This window comes from Anopheles bellator, chromosome 1 (genome assembly GCF_943735745.2).
Source record: "Anopheles bellator chromosome 1, idAnoBellAS_SP24_06.2, whole genome shotgun sequence".
NCBI classification, from domain to species: Eukaryota; Metazoa; Arthropoda; class Insecta; order Diptera; family Culicidae; genus Anopheles; species Anopheles bellator.
The window spans coordinates 37120257-37142796 of NC_071285.1; the positions used below are offsets into that span (position 1 = coordinate 37120257).

A 22540-nucleotide genomic window follows, 5' to 3' on the forward strand; every position below is an offset into this window, starting at 1 on the left:
GTGTCGGCGACCGGCGAAGACACACGGAGCATAAAAAGACGGTCACCAGCCGCAGCAACGGAGTGACGGGCTCCGGGCTTTTATTAGAATGTTAATTTTATTCCACCATCAAACGCTGAAAACATGCACTCGAGGCAACGCTCGAGAGCTTCTCTCGGGCACGCGGAACCGAGTTGGGCCGAGTCTCGGCAATTCTTGGCGTCGTTCGACTTCGCCAAGCAAACTTTGTATCGGAGGCCAGGAGGCTCCCTTTGATGCGGTTTCGAGCACAAGCCCCGCAGAAACGGTAACTTTATTTTGTCGGGGAATCGTGTCAAAGGATTCTGCAGGGGAAAAAATGGGCACCTGGAATCAGGCCATCGAATTTCGCTTTTTATTTGTGCTAGGTATACGCAACTTGATTTCAGAGGACTGCGTACCTTCGTCGGACTACAAACTGTCTAAACTGCGCCTCTCCAAGGCGGGTTCCTCAAGGGATGATACAGTGTTCCGCGAAGGGAGCGCTTGCCAAAGTAAATCATTCATCTATGCGAAGCTCAGATAGCTCATCAATTACAGTTCCCCAAATCCAATAAACAGACCGCCTTCCGGTGCCTGGTGCCTGGCGCATTCTCCACTAATTATATTCCCTTCGATGGGCAACAATTTGGGTGTGTTTTTTTCGTCCATTGTTGTTGGCCACCTCCATCCTAGAGGCCCGTGCTCGGTGGGGCAGGAAATTGCCTTCCTTCACACTGATCCCTACGCAAAGCTGTGTGAGCTACGAAATTTACGATACTCTCCCGAAGCTCCCGGCGGTGCGTACGATGCGCAACATGGTGGAAAAGAATCGTTCGGACCGGAAAACCTTTTTCCCGCGGGCGCTTTATTGCCACCGAGTTCTTCAACGCCAGCGCGCACCATCTGCCGGCAGTCTATCGGCGGCGGTGGGATTGGATTTTTAATTTTCCCAGTTTGGTCCTTCTATTCGGGTGGCAGTGGCTACCCGCACAAAAAAATAAGGTAAATCAATTTTGATCTATTGGGTGACATTTCGAGACGTCGGCGGCCGTCGTCGTCGGGATGCACCCACTCGGAAGTCGTCCGGACGTTCGAGTTGGGTCCAGGGAGTTTAATTTCTTTTTTCAAATTTTTATTTCAGCATAAAATCAATCCAAATTAACAACCGGAAAACGAAGCAAGTCCTTCGGGACCGTTCCGTGGACTTTCTATCTCTCGAGGTGGCCTCTGGTTTTATTCGCGAATCATTACGAGCCACTGACGAGCACCCCAGCACAAGACAATGGGCTGAAGGTTCACAACACAGAGCGACTTTTACAAAAATATACATCATAAACCGGTGGCCGATTCGTCTGCGCACCATACTTTTATGGATGATCGTAAAGTTGATTAATCGGGTCTATTAAAAAGTTATCAAACCTTCGGCCCCTGAACGGGACGATGGCCCTCGGCCCACCCGGCGGATTAGTAGCTCAATTCGCAGATGCCCCAAGAAAGCGTGTCGGCGCCGGTCTCAAAATGGTGGCCTCTCGGGATGCCTCTCGGGGAGGGCTTAGTGGCGATGATTAGTGGTTGGCCATCAGGCGGCTAATGCTGGGCTTTCTCGCCTCCGTCCGTCTGCACCCGAAAGCCACGCACTCAATGGCAGACATTTTCACTTCCATCCATCCGCCGGCGGGTCGGGTGATTTAATGCGCCTCATTATCGATATTCGTCAATATCAGACACGCGGCACCCGCATACCCGCACGAAACCCCAAAGGCGCCACATTATGGGATGGGAGTCAGAAGGGAAGTGAGCAACAGCGACGAAAATAAATAAACGAAACCGAATCGGGTGATGGCATAGTTTCCATTACGGAAATTAACGCCACGCCAGCGTGATCGAGGTCGGATCGGGAACTTAAAACTCGCCACGACGTAACACTCAGGCTTGGAATTGGTTTCCGGGCACAAAAGTTTGACCTTTGCCAAGGTCTCACTTTTTTGCTCATTAAGGGTCACTTCAAAGAAGTTTAGATGAGCTGGACAAAGCACGTCCTGTAAGTCGTCCCTTCGATCGGTCTTAAGCCGGAGCCAGCAATCAAACCTCTTCGTTTGGGGTGCAACGAAGCGGAACGTTTAATTAAATCAATTCCCGATCAATCCGACGGTATGCTATGAGTTCGTAACGTCTGCTAAAGGCAGCTTACAGCTTCCAGTAGCAGTTGAATTCTTCAACACTTGAAAGCTAATCCGGCAGAGCTCGGCTTCTGAGGTGGGTGCTCGAGCGCCGAGAGGGCAAGAAAATCGATTTAGATCCGGTTGCCTGACTGGCCATCACTGCACCCATCATCACTACAACTCCACGTCTTAACAAGTAACGTTCTATCGTGTGCAACCCTGAAATAATTTAGCTGTTCGATTTGAATCATTAAATTCCGGACAGCGAACCGTAGCTAACCGGGCGGCTTGCATGAAAATGCGTGCGTTTTGCGAATTAACGGGCGTAGATTTTTCCCACTATCCAACCACCAACATAATGAACCTCATATCCCAATCACTCCCAATCCCACAACCCAATCATTGGGATACTCCCAGCGGATGATAATTTAATGAGCGATTTAGCAACGCAAACATATTGACCGGGAAATAACTGTGCGTTGGGCGAACGCAGTGTAAACGTGGAGGTTGGCCTCCGGTCCTGGGAACCTAATCGAATTGGAAAGCGAGCAGAGAGCCCTTAAAACCTCCCCGTCCATTGCGGAGCTGATTAAAAAGATATTACCGATCGATTGGGGCAATCAGCCCGATTTACGTGGCCGAATCCTTTTTTGTTTGTGCGTATTGTGAAAAAGCTGCGTTAATTGGCGCCACCATGTGGGTGGCGGTCGTGTCAGGACGTGGGTGGGTTACATCCCATCGCGCCCATCAAACGGTGTCGGAAAAAATGCCGAACGAAACGAAACAAAAAAACAGAGAGAGACAGACAGAAAGTAGGACCTCATTACTTACCCGAGACTGGCGGCGAAGATGCCCGACACGAAAATGCCGGCCATGAATTTGATGTGGCCAAACACATCCATCACGTAGTACGGGAGCAGCTGATCCTTGGCCGCTATCTGGCCCGCGGCCAACGGGTCACACTCGGAGTAGTGCGCGAAAGTCATCAATCCCGTGTAGAAGTTCATCAAAAACACCGCAATCAATCCTGCAGGATAGGCGAGAGATAGCGAGCAGAACGGGAAACGTTGGAAAACAGACAACAAACAAAACGGTCGCTGGCGGTTCGGGGCAGCGAGCTGCCGCCACATATCATCATCATCAGCCCCTCGAAGAACCGAGCCACTCTGACCTTCGGAAACTTGCCGAAGCGGAAGCGAGATCGGCATCCGAAAAACCCGTGCGCCCCACATTTTATGCTGCTGCTGAAAACATATCCATTAAAGTTGGCTTAACTCGCTGGCCGCGGCCACAGAGCGCCATCTCGACAGACCCGGGAGAGCCCCAAAAAAGGTGGCCACAAATTGCGCAAACATTTAATTAACTTTAGCAAACAATCAGCGGCTCGCAGGGCCGCATATGGTCCGGCCAGACTCTGCCGCCACTGGCGTTGTAAAGTCGGCCACCCGGAGATGGGGGTCGAAAACAAGTTGAGTGGACTCCGCCTGTTTGGCTTTGCAGTCGCTTAAAATCGACCCATCAGGCACCGCGCGCCGACTGGCACAATTAGAGTCACTTCCCAGTCTCCTGGATTCGGGATTTCCCGGGAAAAACAGAGCGCGTAAACAGACCACGGCACAGATTGAACGAAAACAGGCTCGCCTCGAATCGCGGCCAGAGATCAAGATTTGGCGTGGTGCGCGACGACGATTTGCCGATTTTCCAAGCCGACAAAAAACGGCCGAAACCGAGTCGACGAACTACACACGGGACGGGTGGGCCAAAAAAACTGAATGTCCTACCCCGAAACCCCCCGGTGGAGCTTACCGAACACGGCGAGGTAGAGGGCCTGTTTGGCTGTTTTCAGCGATTTTAATGACATGCATTTCTGAACGGACGCCTGATTGGTGCAGAACATCGAAGTCCAGTAGAAAAAGCCACCGATGATGACGGAAAACACCGAGTGGCGCGTCGTCGGCTTCGGATCAAAACTGTGGGAAGGTACCGGGAACGCGGAGCAGCGGCAAAAACAACCGGAAATAACAGCCATCGGTTGCATCGGTCACATCCCGTGTTGTCAGCATGTTGTCAAAAATCGGCGGCCGCATCGGAATCACGATCGGTGGTCGCGTTGATGGAAGTTTTCGAAAGTTGTTTTTAATTGTGTTCCAGCGTGTGGGGGGTGTGCGTTTCAGCAGTTCGTCATCGGCGGGGGTTGTTTTTCGTTTAGCGCCCGAACCGAAAACCAACATTGTCCGAGCCGAAGCGGAAACCGACCGGACACCGGAAGAGCCGACCAGATTGAGCAGCGATGATCGATCATCCCGGCGAGGTCGGGTGGCGGGGCGCACGGTGATTCATCAAATCGGACGCGTGAAAATAGATAAAAAACAAACAGAAATCAGAATGAGCAACAGTAATCAATAGCGACGAAAGTGTTTATAGAATAAGTAAATAGAAGGACGCACAAATGGACAGCCGGCCGGCCGGCCGGTCGGTCGGAAAGGAACAGTTTAATATTGCGAGCCGTCGAAAGCTGAAGTTGCAGAGTGTTTAAAAAAACTTAAAATAAAAGAAGCAGCAATCAATGCGCATCACTTCGGTAATAGGTAACGGTAACATTGTAAGTCAACAGAGAGAAAGTTGGGTTCATTTTACCATTTGAAAATCATCGATTAATCAGGCATTTTTAATGCCACAAATGCACCTCACATAAACATCGAAAAGATCTTTATGCGAAAAGCATAAAGATTATAGCAATATTCGTAGTTGATCGGTATTGATTATTAGTAGTCGTAGGATCGCCCAGAAGCTATAGATCGACAGTCAAACGGCTTCTAATTCACTTGCGCAACGCTGGATTCGAAAAGAAGCTTGATGTTTGGGTGAGACACCAATGAACACCACAAAATATGATGGGTTAGATTTCCATCTGCGAGGCCAAACGGAATAAAATTGAATCGATGATAAAAAAAATGCTTTATTCGATTTTCGATTATTTTGTGGCATTAGATTGCTACACATGTCAGTGACTTATGGTGAAAAGGTCGGCCATTTCAAATTATCACTTAATCTTTGACAGCTGTTTTACTGTACTCGTGTCTTGGCCCATCGGCGATTTTTTTTTCTTCCAAAAAATGGATGGTAAGGAATCCACATCAAACTTTGTGTAGAAAACGAAATTAAGAGCGCGGACGCATTCAAAATGTTGACTGTGGCTAGTGGTGGAGCTATTAAGACCAAAAACAGTGCTTATCGGTGGTTCAAACATTTCTCAGAGGCCCGAGAAGATGTAAACGTCGAAAATGACAAATAATGCCAAGTTTGGTCGCATGTGAACAGTTTCGCTTACAGTTTTCTTCAATTACAGGGTCGTGGTGCCACATGAGTTGTTGCCGATAGATAGAACAATCAATATTCGTTATTACTTACAAGTTATGCGCAATTTGCGTGAAGCAATACGCCACAAACACGAAATGCAAAAATGAAACCCAAATGTCGTAAAAAAATTTCGAACAGACCACGTGCATATGAAGTTCAAGATCGTTGCTTGTGTGCGAATTTTTGGCCAAAAACTACAAACTAATGATGCCAAAGCCACCGTATTGATAAAATCTGGTCCCCTGTGGTTTTTCTTGTTTCCAAAACTCAAATTACAGGAATCTCAGGAATCAAGATTTGGAATCTAGAGAAGATTGTGAAAATCGACTTCTACAATTTTTCGCCCATAAGGACCAAGAGTTCTATCATAATAGGAAGCTATAGTTGTTTAAAATAATGATTTTCTCTTTCTCAAACCTCATATTTAAGGCTAATGTAATGTTATGAATCTTTAGCAAACCTGCCAAATGTTTGTCAAAGTTCTGTCTCATGAACTGTGTGCATTGATCCCCACACCAAGATAGAAAATTCCATAGCATTCAAAGATCAAGCAACAGCAACTAACCGTTGGCCTTGATTGTGATCCTCGAGGCACGGGTCGCACAGCTCAAAGCTTGACCGCTCCTAGGCCACAGGGCAAAGCGTGCGTTGCCAGTGAGCAGTACGCTCACAGGGACCCTCAAACACACACACACACCCGGACCGTGGCTCCTTATCGTCGTTTCGATCGCCATGCCCCGACCGAAGGCAGAAAAGTGGACCCCAATGGAGGCGCACAGTGGTTGACACGAAAAAAGCAAATTATGTGCATAATTAATATTTATGAACTTCCGTTCGGGCTCGAGTGCGGGCCCAAGATGGGGGGACAGTTTTTCCATTGTCGCACGGCCAACACCGACACTGGGACAGTGGGAATGTCCTGGGTCGGGTAGCTCGAAAGACATAATTCTCGCTTTTCATTTCGGGCGACGTTTGGGACAAATATTAACAACACGACGGCCTGCCACGGTGGAACAACAGAGGCACAAAACTAGCCGCAGCAAGTGCTTGAATAAAACATGATCCGCCCCGGGTCCGGACCGGAAGCGGAGTACAGGTGACGATAAAATGTTCGAACCACGCTTTCGGTGGTTCGAGGCACGATGATAGAAGGGCGAGCCGGGACGACCGAACTGAACTGTGACAAACGGCTCGAGAGCGGTACAGAACCACTCGGAGGAACTGTTTACGACGCGCGATTTCGAGATCAGAACACTGGACGGGAGGGTAATACTTACTTGAAAAATTCAATCCTGTCATGTTCGGAAGCGCGGCTGAACACGTCCGGCAGCCCGGCCGAGTAGTGCGATCCGAGGGCCAGAATCAACACCAGCGACACCACCAGCACGCAGGCCTGGGAAATAAAGACAACAGAAAGCAATAATAATAGAGATAGGCATCAGGAGACATAAGGAGCGAATTGTGGCACCGACCACGACGGGTTTGACGCGGTTCTTCCCTCCCAGCTTGCCAATCTCGGCATCCATTTAGAAATTAAAATAAATAGAAACAGAAATAGAAAGCGACGGGCCGACGTTCCGGTTCCGGCATCGCACCAAATCGACCGAGCACGGATTAATGGCGCAATCCTTCCACTTTCGACGGACGGCCGATCAGCATCGGCAGACGGAGAAGGGATATCTCACTCCCGGCCCGGCTGTAAATAAGCCTGCGCCGGACAACCGGAGCCATGTTTTGTCAACTAAATAGTCCGACCGACATGATAAATGATACACCCGGTTCGCTGGGCGTGGAAAATTCCCTCCGATCTCAACTTTCACCAACCCCCCTTTCCGAAAGAAAATTCCACGCCCCTCTAGCAAAGACCACCCACCGGGCCAGGACGAAAGCATTCAATTAGGGCGAGCCTTGTTTCGCCCAACATCCAGCCCACCGCGGGGATCCCGAGGTGCTCGTGGTGCCCGCGTTAATAATGTCGAAGTGTTGAGAGAGGAAAAAAATGAACGTGACATTCTGGCCTCGCAACATCGGCGGGGACTTTCACCGAGTGCCCCGACATCCTGGCAACTTCCGGCGTGGCCGTCAGCGCGTAGAAAACAATAAAACTTTCTAAATCACGCTCCCTTGCTTTCGGCAGAACGTTTCAAGGCTTCAGTTTTTTTCTTTTCTTCCACGAATCCTTTTTAAATACCGCTTCCGTTAATCCGGCCCGCCCCATCCCTGGGCCTGTCGGGTGGATGATTTTCCATTTCTCACGGCGTCACGAACCGCGGCGCGAGGGAAAGTTTTCGGTCAAAGTTGTGACAAGCGCGACAGCCGGGCCGAGACCGGGCCCCACTCCCTGGGTAGCTGCCATCCCTTGTTTCGTCACCGCTGAACCGGTTCCATTACTGCTGTGTATGTGCTTTTTCCCGGAGCCACCGTTTCAAGGCACAGTACGACTCGAAATCGCGACGTTTGCACCAGACCATAATGTTGCGATTAGTTTCTTCCTATTCGTGACAATTATTAGAAGCCTTGAGGGCGGCTCGGGGGCGCGTTATAACTGTCCGGAAAATCCCCACAGCAAAGCTTGGATAATAAAGCAATGAAGAAAATTAAAAAAAACGGATTCACTGTCATGGCCGGCGCCGGGCAACTCGGGAAACAATCCCGGCGAACCGGCCCCATGTTGAGCGGTTGAAAGTTAATCAAATCGCAACCAAACAAAACGTAAGATGGCGATAAATGGCCATCGTTCCTTGGCGCCAGCACCCTTTCCGATGGGGTGTGCCCCGGCACCGGGTATGAATATAAACACGTCCAGCACATTTGAGTCCCAGGGCAACAAAAGGGCGGCCCAGCAATTTTCACCCATCGTGCCAACATTTTTGTTGCGCCTGTTTGTGTTTTTGTTTTTGGCCGGGCGGGCTTATCACGGGCGGGGCTTATCGAGGTGGCAGGGTGGCAATAAAGCTGGCGCCAGCACACTGACAACAACCCCCGGTCACCGTCTCCTCGGAGCTCCCCACCCCCCCGGAAACCAAAACAAGAAAAAAATAACATGCCGGATTGCCGGAAAACTTGCTCGCGAAGCAAGCGAAACATTGTATTAACACCCGCCAAAACCAGCAGCGGCACGGCTGCGAACAAACAAACAAACAAAAAGTCGTTTAATCTTCTTTTATGTGGCGCACTTTCGTATTTATTATCATATTACCATTCGCTCCGGTGCGTTTCCGTTAAAGGCGGGACGGTCGGCATTAGGGCATCCCTACGGAAGCACAATGCGCAAGGAGCGCCGGGGCCCCGTGTCGAAGGGATGCGCCCGAGTTTATGGAGAGATTATCACGATCACGGGCCACCGGTCCCGGGCCAGCTTCACAACCCTCTTAAGTGAGATGTAAGTGTGACATGTGATTAGCCCGCTGCAGGAGTGACGTGAGGCGTTGCTTTTCCGACACCCCACATAAGTTATTGAACTGTTTCCGTTGGAACTATTTGTCCTCAGGCGGAACGAGTGAGTATCTTAGAGCCCACTGAGGTCTCAAAGCAAAAAAAGGTCTCCAAATAATGTGACGCAAAATTCCCGTAACAAGATTGTACATATTTTTATGAAACGTCAGCTGACGATTGGTGATCAAACCCTTCGTTTGATTGTTCTGTTAATTACTGACACATATGCTTTTTCGCCTTGTGAGCCTCAAACTTTGCCCGGAAGCAGGAAAAAAAGTTCATCCGAAGAAAACCATCAGAAGGCATAATCTGCGTGACGAGCTTGTATAAATTTGATTTGGAATCAAATACAATCATAATCATGAATACATAACAAAAACTATTAAAACCAACTAGTTTCTAGAGTTACCTAGAGTTAAACAATAGAACATGAGTCATGGACATGAGTGTTAGTAGTAAAAACACCAACAAGATTGCAAAACTATTTGGCAAAAGCGGGGCAACAGTAAACTAAATAACCAAGTAATATAAAAATCATGGTTTTGTGATGAAACAAATCAACACCGAAACGAACTGGCAAACGTAAACCTAACATCCCATCTACTGTTCTCATCTATTGTTCACCACAAATATTCAACGAAACTTGTTATCAGAACGCATCCGAAAGTATCTCCATTACATGTCATCCTGATTTAGTCTAAATGTTGCGGGCATGTCTGGCATTATTTTCAATCAGATTCTGCATCTAATTTAGCTGATGTAGAAGAGAGAATGAATTTATGTATTTCCAAAGTTTTGAAAGCTCCCATCTTCTGGGTTTGAGAAAACTCCCTGTTACGACCTTCTCTTCTATAATGGAACCTTGGAGCAACTGAAAATGATTCACAAAGTTTAATAGAATCAAACCAATCTGAAAGGACTGCATAACAAAACCACGCCGTTTGACTAGATCGTATAGAAATATACAGTGAGAAAAATAAACCTCGTTACCGCCATTGTGCGTAGCAACTTATTAGCTCCAGTAACATATCGGAAGCGACAAAAGTAATGCCTGTCTTTATGGTAGTACTTTTAACGAAAAGAAGATGGGGATACAATCATAATAAGGTGGGTGTTTACGGGCAATAAAACCGTGGCCGATGTCTAGCTGGAAACCCCAATTCTGGCAATAAGCGAATGTTGACAGACTCCAGTGCGTGCGTTACGTCTAGTGTAATGTAAGCGATGCTTCGACAAAGAAAAATAAAACCCACATGGATTCGGTGCCGGGACCATGAAATCAATGGACCGAAGGGAACGGGGCATATCCTCCAGTCCGCACTTTAGAGGAGCGATCAGAAGCGATTCGTTTCGCGACAGGATTTGTTTTCAGCCAGCCCCAGTCGGCTGGGTGCGACTAGGTGCGGATCTAGATTTCAAAGAATTCAATCTCATCCACTCCCTAGAGAGTAAGGATAAGGCGTAAGCCACTGCACGACTGCCTTTGAGGCAACAAATTCACCCGGTTGCGAAGGGACAAACGTCCCAGTGTTCCTCTTATTCTTCCCCCGTTTGGTGCGTCTATCTTTTTAATAAGTTTGTAGTTCCCTTAGGCAAGAAGGTTTCCCCAAGGTGATCGATTCAGCGGGGGAACGGCATGCGTTCAACACGTTTTCGCCTTCGATTCGCCACTCAGCATAAAGCCCTTCGCTTCGCTTCACGTGGTTCGTTCGCTCGCTAGAAACTGACACCAACGCGTTTTTCGCGCACCAACTCCACCGCCCGCCGTTCGTGAAATCAGATTTTCACATTCGCCGGCCTGACTGACGACGACGGCAACGACGATGGTGACGTCAACCGTAATTCTCACATCCGGAATCGATTACAGCCGGGTGCGCCGAGGTTTTCGAGGCGGGAAATGAAGCGACTTTTAAGTCGACACCGATTTCCGCGTAGCCGCGAAGGTTGCCACGAAACACCACGCACGCACGGACGAACGCACGGTAGGTGCGTTACTGCGTGGAAAAGCGAAGAAGAGAATCCCCAAACGCAACGTCATGTCTGTTCTTTTTCTCGTTCAGGAGGTGAATTACATTTTCCACCAAATCCCATCGACCGAACCGTTTCGCCGTGGAATTGGATTATCGGAACGGCTCGATGTTTGCCAGGTTGGTGGCCGTTTTGGGGTGACGCTTACGCTCCTACGCGTGTAGCGTGTGCGGTCGCTACATCTGAAAGTCCTTTGGAAATCAGAAAAATCGGGTACCAGTTTGTTTTTCTCGATGTTTGCGCTTGGAAATGGAATTCCGAAGCGAAGATGGAACGATCAATCGTACACACAACTCCGGTGAGACATCCGCTGCCCGGGATGGTTAAAGCCCGTTTTTACAATATTTAAATGACGGTGGAGTTTTACATTACATTATCATAATTATTCTTGAAGGCAGGCTCGAATCAAACGTTGAAATTACAATTCGCTTCCGGATGGCAAAGAATCGCTTCCCTTTACCACGGAACGGGACGACAATCGACACTACCGTCGAGGCTCTGCTCCCCGGAAGCGACGGTTCGATTCATCCTGTTTCCCTGAAAACCCACTCGAATCGCACCCAAAATCAATCTTCCTAATCGTGCCACGCAATTCATTTATGAATACGACAGATGACATCGATTTTTGGCGGGCACGGTTTCGGCCCCTGAAAGCCGAGTCGGCACGGCGCAGTGAAGAAACCGACCAAATGTAATCATCCTTACAAGTAAACTCATCATTGAAGCCCCGGGCCCGAGAGCGCCGCGGAGAAGCTTATCAAACGCTCTGCATAAATCTGGCTCAATGAGCTCGCATCAGCCGTGGTGGCGTATAAAAAAGCGAACAACCTTCGTCTCAGCCCTCAATTCTTATTCTTCTCCGCTCCGCTTTGGCCCGGTTTCCGGCTAGCGGCTCATCTTGTGGGTTGAGGTGATTTTTACGGCTTCTCACTACGGCCTCTCACTCACATCGCGCAAGGCTCTTATCTCTCCAAGGCTTCCACCAGCATATATGCGGGGGGGGGGTGGGCCCTTCTTCAAGGAACTGACTTGAAGCCGAAATGTGCGTCGTACGCCACGCACACACGCGTCAAGAAGAAAAGTGACTTAATTTTCGCTTCCCGGAAACTGGTTCACACCCATCCGGCCTCCGACACCACCAGCTGTGAGCGGAAACAATGGGAAGCTTCCGATCTACTTAGATCTCTGATTCGGTCGTCGGCGCTACTCTCACGCGCAGCGGTCGGTCTCTGTTTTCCGCGCCGTGCCTTGATGCCGTGGAAAACCGATTCCATATTTTAGGCTTCCAATTTCATATTCCACCGGCGTCGTGATTTCATCGCATGTTTTTTTTGTCCCTCCCAGGCCCCCTCCCCATCTCGCTTTCCCACCATTTCCGTGGCCAGAAGAAAGTGCGGGCTTTGATTGCGCCGCCAACGCCACCAATCCAGCGGGTGGTGGAATGGAGTTTGAATGATTGACTGGCTCGGTGCCGCGCGTGTGTGTGGTGGTTTTTTTGTCAGGATGCCACCCCCCAACTACCACCGGAAGTGGGGGAGTGGTGGGTGCCAAACGATTTGCGAAAGTGACGGAAGGAAATAAATTTTCACCAACCACGCGCGGCGGTCGTGATTGGCGCGCGCGCGTTAGTTTCGCGATACAAAGTACTGGTGGGAGGCAGTGAAGCACAATTTACAACCTCTACCAGCACGCCGTGGTCCGGTGGGAGGCCTACCGCTCCCTCGGGGGAACCGCCTCACGGAGTTAGACGGAGAGGCGCGAAGCAAAAATCTATCGTGCGGTGAATTTACATATGACTGATTGCCGTAATCGGATGCCGTTTATCAGGGCCGAAGGGGGAGCAGGAGGAAGTTTCTAGCCGGGGGACAGATGCGAGAATGGCCGCAAGGATGAAATTTTCCCACTAGCCAACGCGAGTTTTCGCTCCCCAAAGACCGGCCCGGCTTCAGTCTATCAGTTTCACTTCCGTATCCTTGTCACCGTTACCGAAGACAGAGCGAGAGCGAGAGAGTGATTTTCCTAGGCCACTTTACTTCACTGCACGGGCGGGAGGAGGAAATTGTTGATTTTCATAGGAATGTTTCATTTGATGCTGTTTGATTTCCCTCCCCGTCGAGGAGGAACTAGGAGGTCCTTTTTTTGTTTGATATCTCGCAAGCGTCGGGCGCGTTGCGGTCCAGAACAGCATAAATCATTTGAAGAAGCGCCACATTACTTGCGCCGCACCGTACGGTGCACGAGTCGCGTTGTTTATGTTTCATGTTCAAACAAATTTCCCTAGCCATATATTTGTCAAGCTCAATTTCCGGCCCGGCCCGGCAGCATAAAGGAGCGTGATGGCATTTATTCAATTCACCCTCTAAAGGATCATTTATGGCGCTCGACAATGCGCTGGAGAAAAAAGCGTCCTGCGCATTGAGTGTGGCCAACCAACGACGCTCGCATTGAAAGTTAATTGAATTAATCTGTCTGCTCACAGTCGTTGCTGGTGGTGGCCGTGCAATTAATTTCACACTCCCATGAAGGACCTGAGCATGGAGCGGAAGTCGGTTGCGCGTACGATATGGCGCGGCCACCTGTTTGATTCGGGGATCTGCAGGACAGCGCCAATGGCGGGAATAAGCACTCCACGGCGGCTCGACTCTCAAGTGTAGTCGGTGAATGAAACGAATCTATCAACAACGTGGCTAGAGCATATCAAGCATGCAATCAGAAAAATAGTTGGAGAAAAATTTAAAACTCCAAAAGGCCAATAAAGATATAAATTTAAAAATAATATTAATTGGTAAAAATGTCGTACCAAGTTTAAAGTGATTTAAATAACAGATCAAGCAACATTAATTAGGCTAAGTTGCCCGTAGACTGTTTTTTTGCAAAAAAAAAAATTAATAAAACAGATCAACTAACAGATCAACCTGATGATGATACAGCTGCAATAGGCAAACAGTGTCTCAAGAAGAACGATCATCATCAATCAACAATGAAAGGAAACAAAGTTTGGGCCTTAATAGACTCATTCACCATAGCAAATCAACAAGAAGCCAGCATAAAAGACTGTCCATGACTGTCCAGACAGAAAAAGGACACTCTTAGTCCCTCAAAGAAGAATAAAATTACACTGTTGATAATACAAAATGAGCAACATGATCAAATAACGCAACGCTTTATAAAATGCTTCCTTTTCACATTTGCTTAGCCTCGGTGCGCATGCTCTCTTCTAACCGACACCATCAGGATCCGACTTTCCAATTTGAGCCCTTTTTTCGTCCTACCCAAACGTCTCCCGTTTGACGGCGCTCGCTTCACCCTTGCTGCTGCCCCGATGCTGTCTCGATAAATCACTCGCTCGCTACGCAAGTATTTCGGGAATGCAAAACAATCTTCCGGAGTCTCCGTGTATCTGCTTCACCACCCCTCCAGGCCGTCTGCGCCCGTGTCGTGAGTGTGTGACACACTCGGGGGGCGCTCGTCTCCGCCCCGGAGTCAATGACGTTAATGTCACGCTATTTATCTTAATAATGTGTACAGGTGAGATTACACTCATCTGTTCACTTTGCATTCGAACTTTGCATGCCCACGGCACCGTGACGCGCGAAACCCGTTGTCTCGGTACGTCACGTGAAATTTGTGGCACGTGGTTTCAATTGCCAAATTTTCAGCCTGGTCGGTTTCGGCTCGGTCGAGTTTTCCGAGCGCGCCATCTCCCCACGGGAGATGTCTCAAGTTCCTGGGTCGGTACCCCAACGCACACAGCCAAGTGCGCGCGCGAAAGAAACAATAAATTTCCATTAAGACCGCTAACTGGGGTCCCGGTGCGCAAAATGGCAGCCAGGCAGCCAGGAGCGAATGAAGTGCGCGATGGAGGCGCCTGGTGCCTGGTGGGTTATGGAAATATTTGCTCCCCTCGCGCCGCACGCGAGCTGATGTTTGCCTCTTTGGCAGACGCAGAATCTTCGCACGCCGTCGCGTCCCAACCTCCCCCTCAGCGCCATCGATCCACGGAGTTTTGGGGTTCGGCAGATGGGTTGCTAATGAATGCATAATTTGTCTAATTACCCGAACCACCAAGCGAACCGTCGCGGAGCCGTCTGCCACCCGAACACCCGCAAGGCGTTAGCCTTGGCGAGGCACTTGGCTAGCGCAAACCAGACGCCCTTCACACCGGAAGAAGGCTGCCGTAAGGCTGGGTGGAGAATAAAAACCGGTTACTGGGGCCGGAAATCGTTCGGCCGGAGTCGTCTCGCCCGGTGCCTTGGGGAACCGCATTATGTTGCTAGTTACTGCCACTAAGGAGCATTCACAGGAAGCTACTGTAGGAAGTGGGTAAATATTTCCCCACCGAAACAATCAAGAGCTCTGCGTCAGTTTACGTTACGTGCGAATCGGACGCAAGTTTCGCGTGGCCTGCCTTTGACAAGCAATCACCGAAACAATCGGCCTCAGGAAAGAGCCACGCTAAGCCGTTACAATTAGCTCGCCGTTGCTTTGGAGCATTGAATGAGGCCGAGTGCAGCATTGTTGCGCTGTTGCGCAAAAAAGGGGCCATTCCATCAACGGGTTTGTGATGTTCGTTCGTCATCAAGTGGCAACAACATCACACGCCAAGCAGCCGAATCGTTGAAGCATTGTCCTGGCCACCGGGACACCGTTTAGCGGATTGGATGGATGGCACATCTTCATTTGTTGCAGCAAAGTCGCTCAACTCGACTAGGATCGGTGGAAGCTGTTTGGTTGTTTCTTTTGTAACCCTCTGCAAAAGACCTGCAAGACCTTAGACAGTCTCTCTCTACTTTTGTCTGTGTAGTTCTATTGTATCTCCGGCGTTCTCAGCCGGCATACCTAGGGTCGAGAAGATCCCGGGAAGCGGATGAAAAATGTGCTCATGTCCCAGCGCACATAAAGCAGTTTGGCCGGAACGTTTGAACCTGTGCTCGACGCCGAGACGCCAGAGCAAATGACTCGCCTCTTAATAACAATGTAATCCCCCACCGAGCCGCTAGGACTCGACGTCGCAGTGACGTTCAAGGTGCACCAACACAAGTGACCTGCTCCTGGGATGGTGCACTCCTCGGCCGAGGACATCCATTCGCCCCGATCTGTTTGTCTCGCGCCAGAGAGCGTCTTTAAGCCTTTTGGACGGTTAAATAAAAAGGTGCAGCGCTTGGCGCCCGTCGGAGATAAAACGACAATCACTTGATCACTCCTCGGGTCCACCCCACCGGGAGCTGACATTGTTTCCCTCGTGTGCTTTGCGAACCGGCACCGGGACCGGAGTCCTCTTGATTGTTTTGCTTGAGATAATAGAGTCCGCCAAAAGAAAGCTTTCTGCCGTTTCTTTGGTCCGTTTTCTTCTACAAATGTTGCCTTTTCTGACGAACGCCAGCAGACTTCTGGTGGCGGAACGACTTGCCGACTTGTAGGGCAACCCCGGGCACACGTCTGCTTCAAAGCGAAAGTAACACAACAAACGCCCTGGATATGGATCCTTCCGTTACAACGGAGTGTTCGGAGTGCATGCCAAACCCGGAGCCGGCGGACCGACCCGGAGAAGGAACACAACGCTGCACTAGAAACTCACCTGAAACGTATCAGCGATAACGACCGCCTTCATGCCGCCCTGCGACGAGTAGAAGATGCACACGAAGTAGATCAGGACGACCGCGATGTACCGATCCAGACCTGTTGCCGCCGACAGGGCGATGGCGGGTGCCAGCACGGCCACGGAGGTGTAGAACAGCATCTGTGCGCACGGGAAGAAACAAAAGGACGAGCAAGCAAAGGAAGGAGTTAGAGCAAGCACTTCCGGTCTGGTGGGTAAGTGTTCTTAGCTCCGCTGGACCACCCCTCACCGGTTGACTTCCCGGCCACGGCAAAGATAAGCAGTGTTTAAGGCTACGAGCGATGTTTACAGCAATTGTGCCGATCCGCATGGAAGAACATCCGCCACCGGGAAGCGGCAGACAAACCATCAGATGGAGTCTTTTTTATTGGGACCTTGGCGAAATAAATGCATCAAAAGTGCAGAATTTGGGCCGGAGAAGTGGTAACGTATTCAGATTTCGTCCAGCCTCATCCGGGCATCCGGGCACACAAATTAATTCCTAATCCCCTGCAGCGTGCAGATTGAAGCTTTTGTTTCGGGAGGGTCGATGGCAACCGAACTGTGCTGGGCAAATGTTTGCGATACGAGTGAAAATGCTTAAATTACTAAGCAAACCCCCTGGATAAGCCTGAAGCTTCAGTTCCCGAAACATCGCCGCGCTACCGTGCTAGTCAAACAGGACCTCGAAACGGCCCTCAAGCGTTACTTCTTATCTGGCCGCCAAACTCCGGAAATCTCCGGAGCCGAAATCGGACCGGGGAATAAAATTCAATCAAACTAAATTCCAGCCACCCAGCCCACCCTAGTTAATCCACCTTTGATAAAGTTTACCTTTCTCCCTCTCTAATCTCGGACCCTTTCGTCGGTCTCTCCGTTGTCTCTAGTCCGTAAAATCCCCCGAACTTCGAGTTACACGACCGACCGTAAGACTTTGATCTGTCTTCTGGTCCGATCGCCCCGTCCCACCTCGATGGGCCCAACTGACGAAGGTCGCCAAGTTCCCCGAGAAATTAGAAACACACAAATTGTTTGATTAATAATCGTAACAACAAATATCACCAATATCCGCCACAGTCGTAGTCCCTTGCGTTTCGGGACCTTTTTCGGGGTTTCGTTCATTTTCGCAACGGGCCCCGGCGAGGGTGGAGCAGGACACCTGGCACCGGCATATCGCAGGACACAGATTCCTTGACCGAGATTTGTCGTTCAAATCCCGATGTCAGTCTGTGGATCCTTCGGCTATACAACTTAGGCTTAAATCCCCGGGCCTCCAGGTGCGGTTAGCTCTCTCTCTCTCTCTCTCATTTTATCTCGGCACCGACCAGCATTGCGGAGGCGAATTGATGGTCGTTGTGCCGCCAAATCTTTACGCCACATCTGACTTATGAGGTCCCCATCAAACACTCACAGTCTGTGGTTGGGAAAAGCCCCACGAACATGGGCTGCCTTTGTAATGGTTCAATTCTTTCAAATTTATGCAACACATCAACGAAGGGAATCATTAAGGGAATCACTCGATAATTTACCAAAAGAATGAAAAATTTACTGCAAATGGAAACAGAAACCAGTTCCTAAAATATTGAGCCTTTAGTCTAGGGACACCGACCAAGACCGACCTAATTGAATTTTAGAACATCTTCCCAACATTCTCCAAGAGTCAAAACATTGCAGTAAAAAAATATAAGCAACACGCAAGATAATGACTGCAACTATAAACAATAATGCAATTATATACAAATAAACCTTCACAGCAACAACTTTTTGCCTTAGACGATAAAATTTGTTAACAAAAAAATCGTAATAAAAAGTAAAGGCTCTATGGCCACTTGGTCACCCTTTTGTTCATCATTTGCGATGATTTCTTGTGTGCGGGTCGGTTAGGCAGTCAAAAGACGATATCACTCAAGACTTCAGGATGAGATCCGAAGACTGGTCCTCGAAATCACCAACGAAAATCTGACTTCTGCTCGAGACGAAATCAACGGACAGAGCCAAATTAACCATCGACTTAATCCGATGAATCGGATGATCGGATGAGAAGCTTAAAACTCGATCAAAAAAAGTTTACACATACTGGCTTGGCTTGGCTTGAAACCTTATAACAATTCTATCTCAACGATACCTCGCCAAGAGCTTAAGACACAGCTTCCCAGGCAAAGGCATGTGCTCGTCTTTCACTAGGCACGCCTTCGCCTGGGAAGGCTCTCCGTCGGGCTCCGACTTTACAAGGGTTTTATAGTGTGAAAAAAGGCCCACAAAAACAAATTAAAGCTTCCGGAGAAGCCCCGGTCGACTCCGAACCGGATCCACATTCCTTAATCACTCATAAAAAAGCAGAGGGCTGAGGGCGTAGGCGATACAATTACAAAACCAAAAAATCTACCTAATCCCCTAATGTGAGCTTTTACGATGCCGGTTCCTGGCCCCAAGTCCCAGCACACAAGCACCAGCACCCGGAACTGGAACCGGCAAAAAAGGGGCCGACGAGCACCCGAAAGCAACCCATATGCTCCGGGGGAGGGTCTGGCGAAAATGAAAATCCTTCACCCGACAGGACGACGGGCCACAGGCAGGACGGGCAGGACGATTTAATTTTCTACTCCAACTAAACAGCTCTCCGGAGTGGGCACCTCGGTTGAAGGTTGGCTCGCCGTCAATTCGCCGATGCATTCGCCCAGCTAAAGAACCTCCGCCGCCCAAGGAAATAAAAAACCAAGTACCACGGCTCGTGTCAAGCGGGTTCCGGGGCCGAGTCGAACCCTTCAAATGCGATGCGTTTATCTCTCCGCCATCGCGCACGGGAACCGGGAGCATAAATAAGTGCCGAAGAAAGAAGAAATGCAAATGCGATGCGATTTGGGGTCGGAACCGGGTGCGAGCGGGTGAGCAGCACATAAATTTCCCACCTCTCCGACACCCGACTTCCGGTCCAAAACTGCCAAGCTGGCAAATGTGTGCGTGCGTACGAGTGTGTTGGAATGTGGTTTTCAGCTTGATTCGGTTTAACGAGAGGCGGCCCCGGGTAGAAGCCCGCCCGACAGAGAGACAAGATCAAATGTAATCAACGCAAAAGCATCGGCGCAAGTGCACCCTACGGAACCTTCCGCCCTTCACAACCCAGCCACCCCTTTTCACACCACCCAACTCGGGACCACTCCGAAAGAATTCAATTTACGACCACTTCCCGCACGAAGCATCTCCCGGCAGCCCGCTTTCCCGGATGGAAAGTGCCCCCAGCGAAAAAGGGTTGACCTGCTGTCGGGCGGGGTGCGGAAAAGGCTCCCACACACACACCTATAAAACTCCTACAGTACAGCGTCCCCGGTTGTGTCCCCGAGCTGAAATGGCCCAGGATTCCACAGTCACCACAGCTTTTTATTGAGGTGCGAATACCTGGAACAGCTGCACACGACATTGAAACGTCACAACTGCGCAGTGACTGAGTGGGAAGGGGTCCAAGGCCACACCCGGGGGGTGCCACGATGGGAGGGAAGTGCGCATTTACACTCGTAAAATAAGTCCCCTTTTACGAGACGCAACACTGTTCCGCGCATCCCGTGAAACAATGGAAACGATGCGACACCCTGACCTGAGCCGTTCAGCGCTTGAGTGGTTGTGGTTTAGAGTGGCGAGGGGAGGTAGGGGAACTGGAGAGGGTACGACCACAAAACCCCACTTCCGGAAACGGATACGGCGGCGGGCTAAGCCTCCCGTGGCTGGAGATCTTCCCTAGGTTTCCAGTTCCCGGTCCAGGAGATTTTGGCTAGACTTACCTGCAGGATGTACAGGACGGCCCCAAACACTCGGATCCGCTTGTCGAAGCGCATCCCCAGGTACTCGTAGCAGCTGGTAACCTCCAGCTTGTAGTAGATCGGGTAGAACACCTTAACCGCAACCGGGACGACCAGCACCATCGATATCACTGTGGAAGTTGGAAATGGAACCAGTGGGTAAAATGAGATCTCCAGATCCTAGATCGTGATCATCTCCGCACGTAGGTACGTACCGATCAGCGAGAACTGCGTGCCGTTGAAGAACATCTCCGACGGGTTGCCCAGCAGCTCGATGGCGGTGATGAAGCTAGTGGTCAGGCTGAGCGTCACCGGGAACAGGCTCATGCCGGTACCGAGCAGGAAGTCGTCGGAGCTACCACCGGCATCCACCCCATCCGCCGTTTTCTTCTTGCCGAACCATCCATAGAAGACGCCTGCCGAAGAGGAGATCGCGTTACACCCGCGAGATCCAATCGTAGCTTCCTCATAGCCACTTACCGATGCCAACCGATATGACCAACATAGCGCCGACCGCCAGATAATCGTACACCGTGAACTGAGGCAGCTCCTGCGCTTCCGACGTGTAGTCGTCGTCGTCGATCGGCTCATCTCTACCGACCACGGCGCCGAGTGAGGCCGATCGTACCGACACCGCAAACGTGGCGAAGATCATCATCAGGATTGGGGCACCTCGTCGGCGCAACGTCAAGAAATTGGGGCCAAGCGCCATCTTGTTTCGCAGTCGGTTCTCTACCGGGGCGGAGCTAACGGCGTACGTGCGATTACGGATCCTTCGGTGGTATGGCCACTCTAGGCTAGCCAGCTGTCAGCAACTCGTTTCTCTGACGGGGTGTCGTGTACTTATTCGGACCAGACCAGTCAGTAGCTCGAATTCGAATGCTCGGGGTGTCCGTGGGCGAATGATTTACATTTCCACCGACGACGATGTGCGGCCTTCGTAAGAGCTTACTCTCCTGTCCTGTGGACGAGAGGTTAAAAAGGCCGTAAGGTCACCGAGGTGCGTTGGTTTGCCTTCGCGTACTCGATCGGTGGTCCGGTTTCGGGGGAGATTCTTGGCCCGGCTTGATCCAGGACCACCCGGTGGAAGTCTATCACACGAGGCCGCCCTAGGTCTATCGCGTCGGAGTGTCGCATTTGCCGATTGCCCCAAACAATGCTCCAGCAGGAACGCTTCGACGAACGCTACACCTCGAACTAATGGCATTCCGATTGGGAGCGAAACCGTTTATAGGCAACTTTTTTATCTACTTCCTCCCCCGGCGGGCCATTTGTCGTGTCTTCCCAGCCGAAGCCCAACCCCGGACAGTGCTGTCCGAACACGGCCTCAATTACCGCGCCGCGGCGGCGGATGACGTGGATCGCCCACTTCGATACGGGTGGTTGCTGCTGATCACAACAAATGGGTTTTTATCGTCTCGTCGTCGTCGTGGTCGGGCCCGGAGCGGTCCAGTATTGTTGCAGATCGGGTGGGTTCGAAGAAGATCGATCCAGTTCAAACTCCAGAAAGGCAGTCAGGTTCGCGCTCACCCCTGACGCTCGTGTGGGCCTTTCGGAGCCCCGAGCGTAGGTTAGATAAAGTTACCTCTCCAGACCGAACGGGCCGAGCGCCATCTCGCGCTCGGCTCGCCTGTTGTTGATTGACTTATCACAAAACAATCGCCCCATCATTACGGTGGCGGGGGTCGTGAAGAGGCCCAGCCAGCATATCGTAGCATAGGGTATTTTTCTGACTGATAGCCACTGTCAGAGTGTCGTCAACAGCCTTCAGCCGGGTCGTTGATCCAACTCCGGCAGAAAGTCGAGCGGCACCAGTCGGTCTAGCATATGGGAATTCCCCAAATAGCACCGGCAAAGGGTTCGTGAGTCACCCAACTGTTACTGCCGAACTTCTTGGGCTTCGAGAAGCGAAAAACCCGTGGCTGCACTGTGAGGTACATTTGGGCGACTGGACGCCGTTATCGGACAAGAGAGCACACTCTCCGGAAATGTTCGTCACGGGGTGCACAGATTCGTGTACAGATTCGACTCAGTTACACGCAGACGACGAATCGCATTTGCGCAACAACCTCGTATCGGCTGTCTCCCGCGTGAGGTCTAGAGATACGGTGACAATAATTGACCAGCAGCCGGTGATTTGATGGCATCACGTTAGATGGGCA

At 50.4% G+C, this 22540-nt stretch overlaps 1 protein-coding gene across 1 annotated transcript in view; it reads right to left on the bottom strand.

The window, feature by feature from the left end:
• The window catches only part of LOC131215528 (sodium-coupled monocarboxylate transporter 1), a 35546-nt gene extending 14456 nt beyond the window's left edge, over positions 1 to 21090 (bottom strand). The window contains exons 1-7 of the mRNA XM_058209917.1: positions 20859 to 21090; positions 20594 to 20794; positions 20361 to 20509; positions 16564 to 16725; positions 6800 to 6915; positions 3969 to 4132; positions 2994 to 3189 (exon numbers count right to left, since the gene is read on the bottom strand). Of these exons, the coding sequence (XP_058065900.1) occupies positions 2994 to 3189; positions 3969 to 4132; positions 6800 to 6915; positions 16564 to 16725; positions 20361 to 20509; positions 20594 to 20794; positions 20859 to 21090 (1220 nt within the window). The remainder of the gene's footprint in view (positions 1 to 2993; positions 3190 to 3968; positions 4133 to 6799; positions 6916 to 16563; positions 16726 to 20360; positions 20510 to 20593; positions 20795 to 20858) is intronic.
• Between the last annotated feature and the right edge of the window lie 1450 nt (positions 21091 to 22540).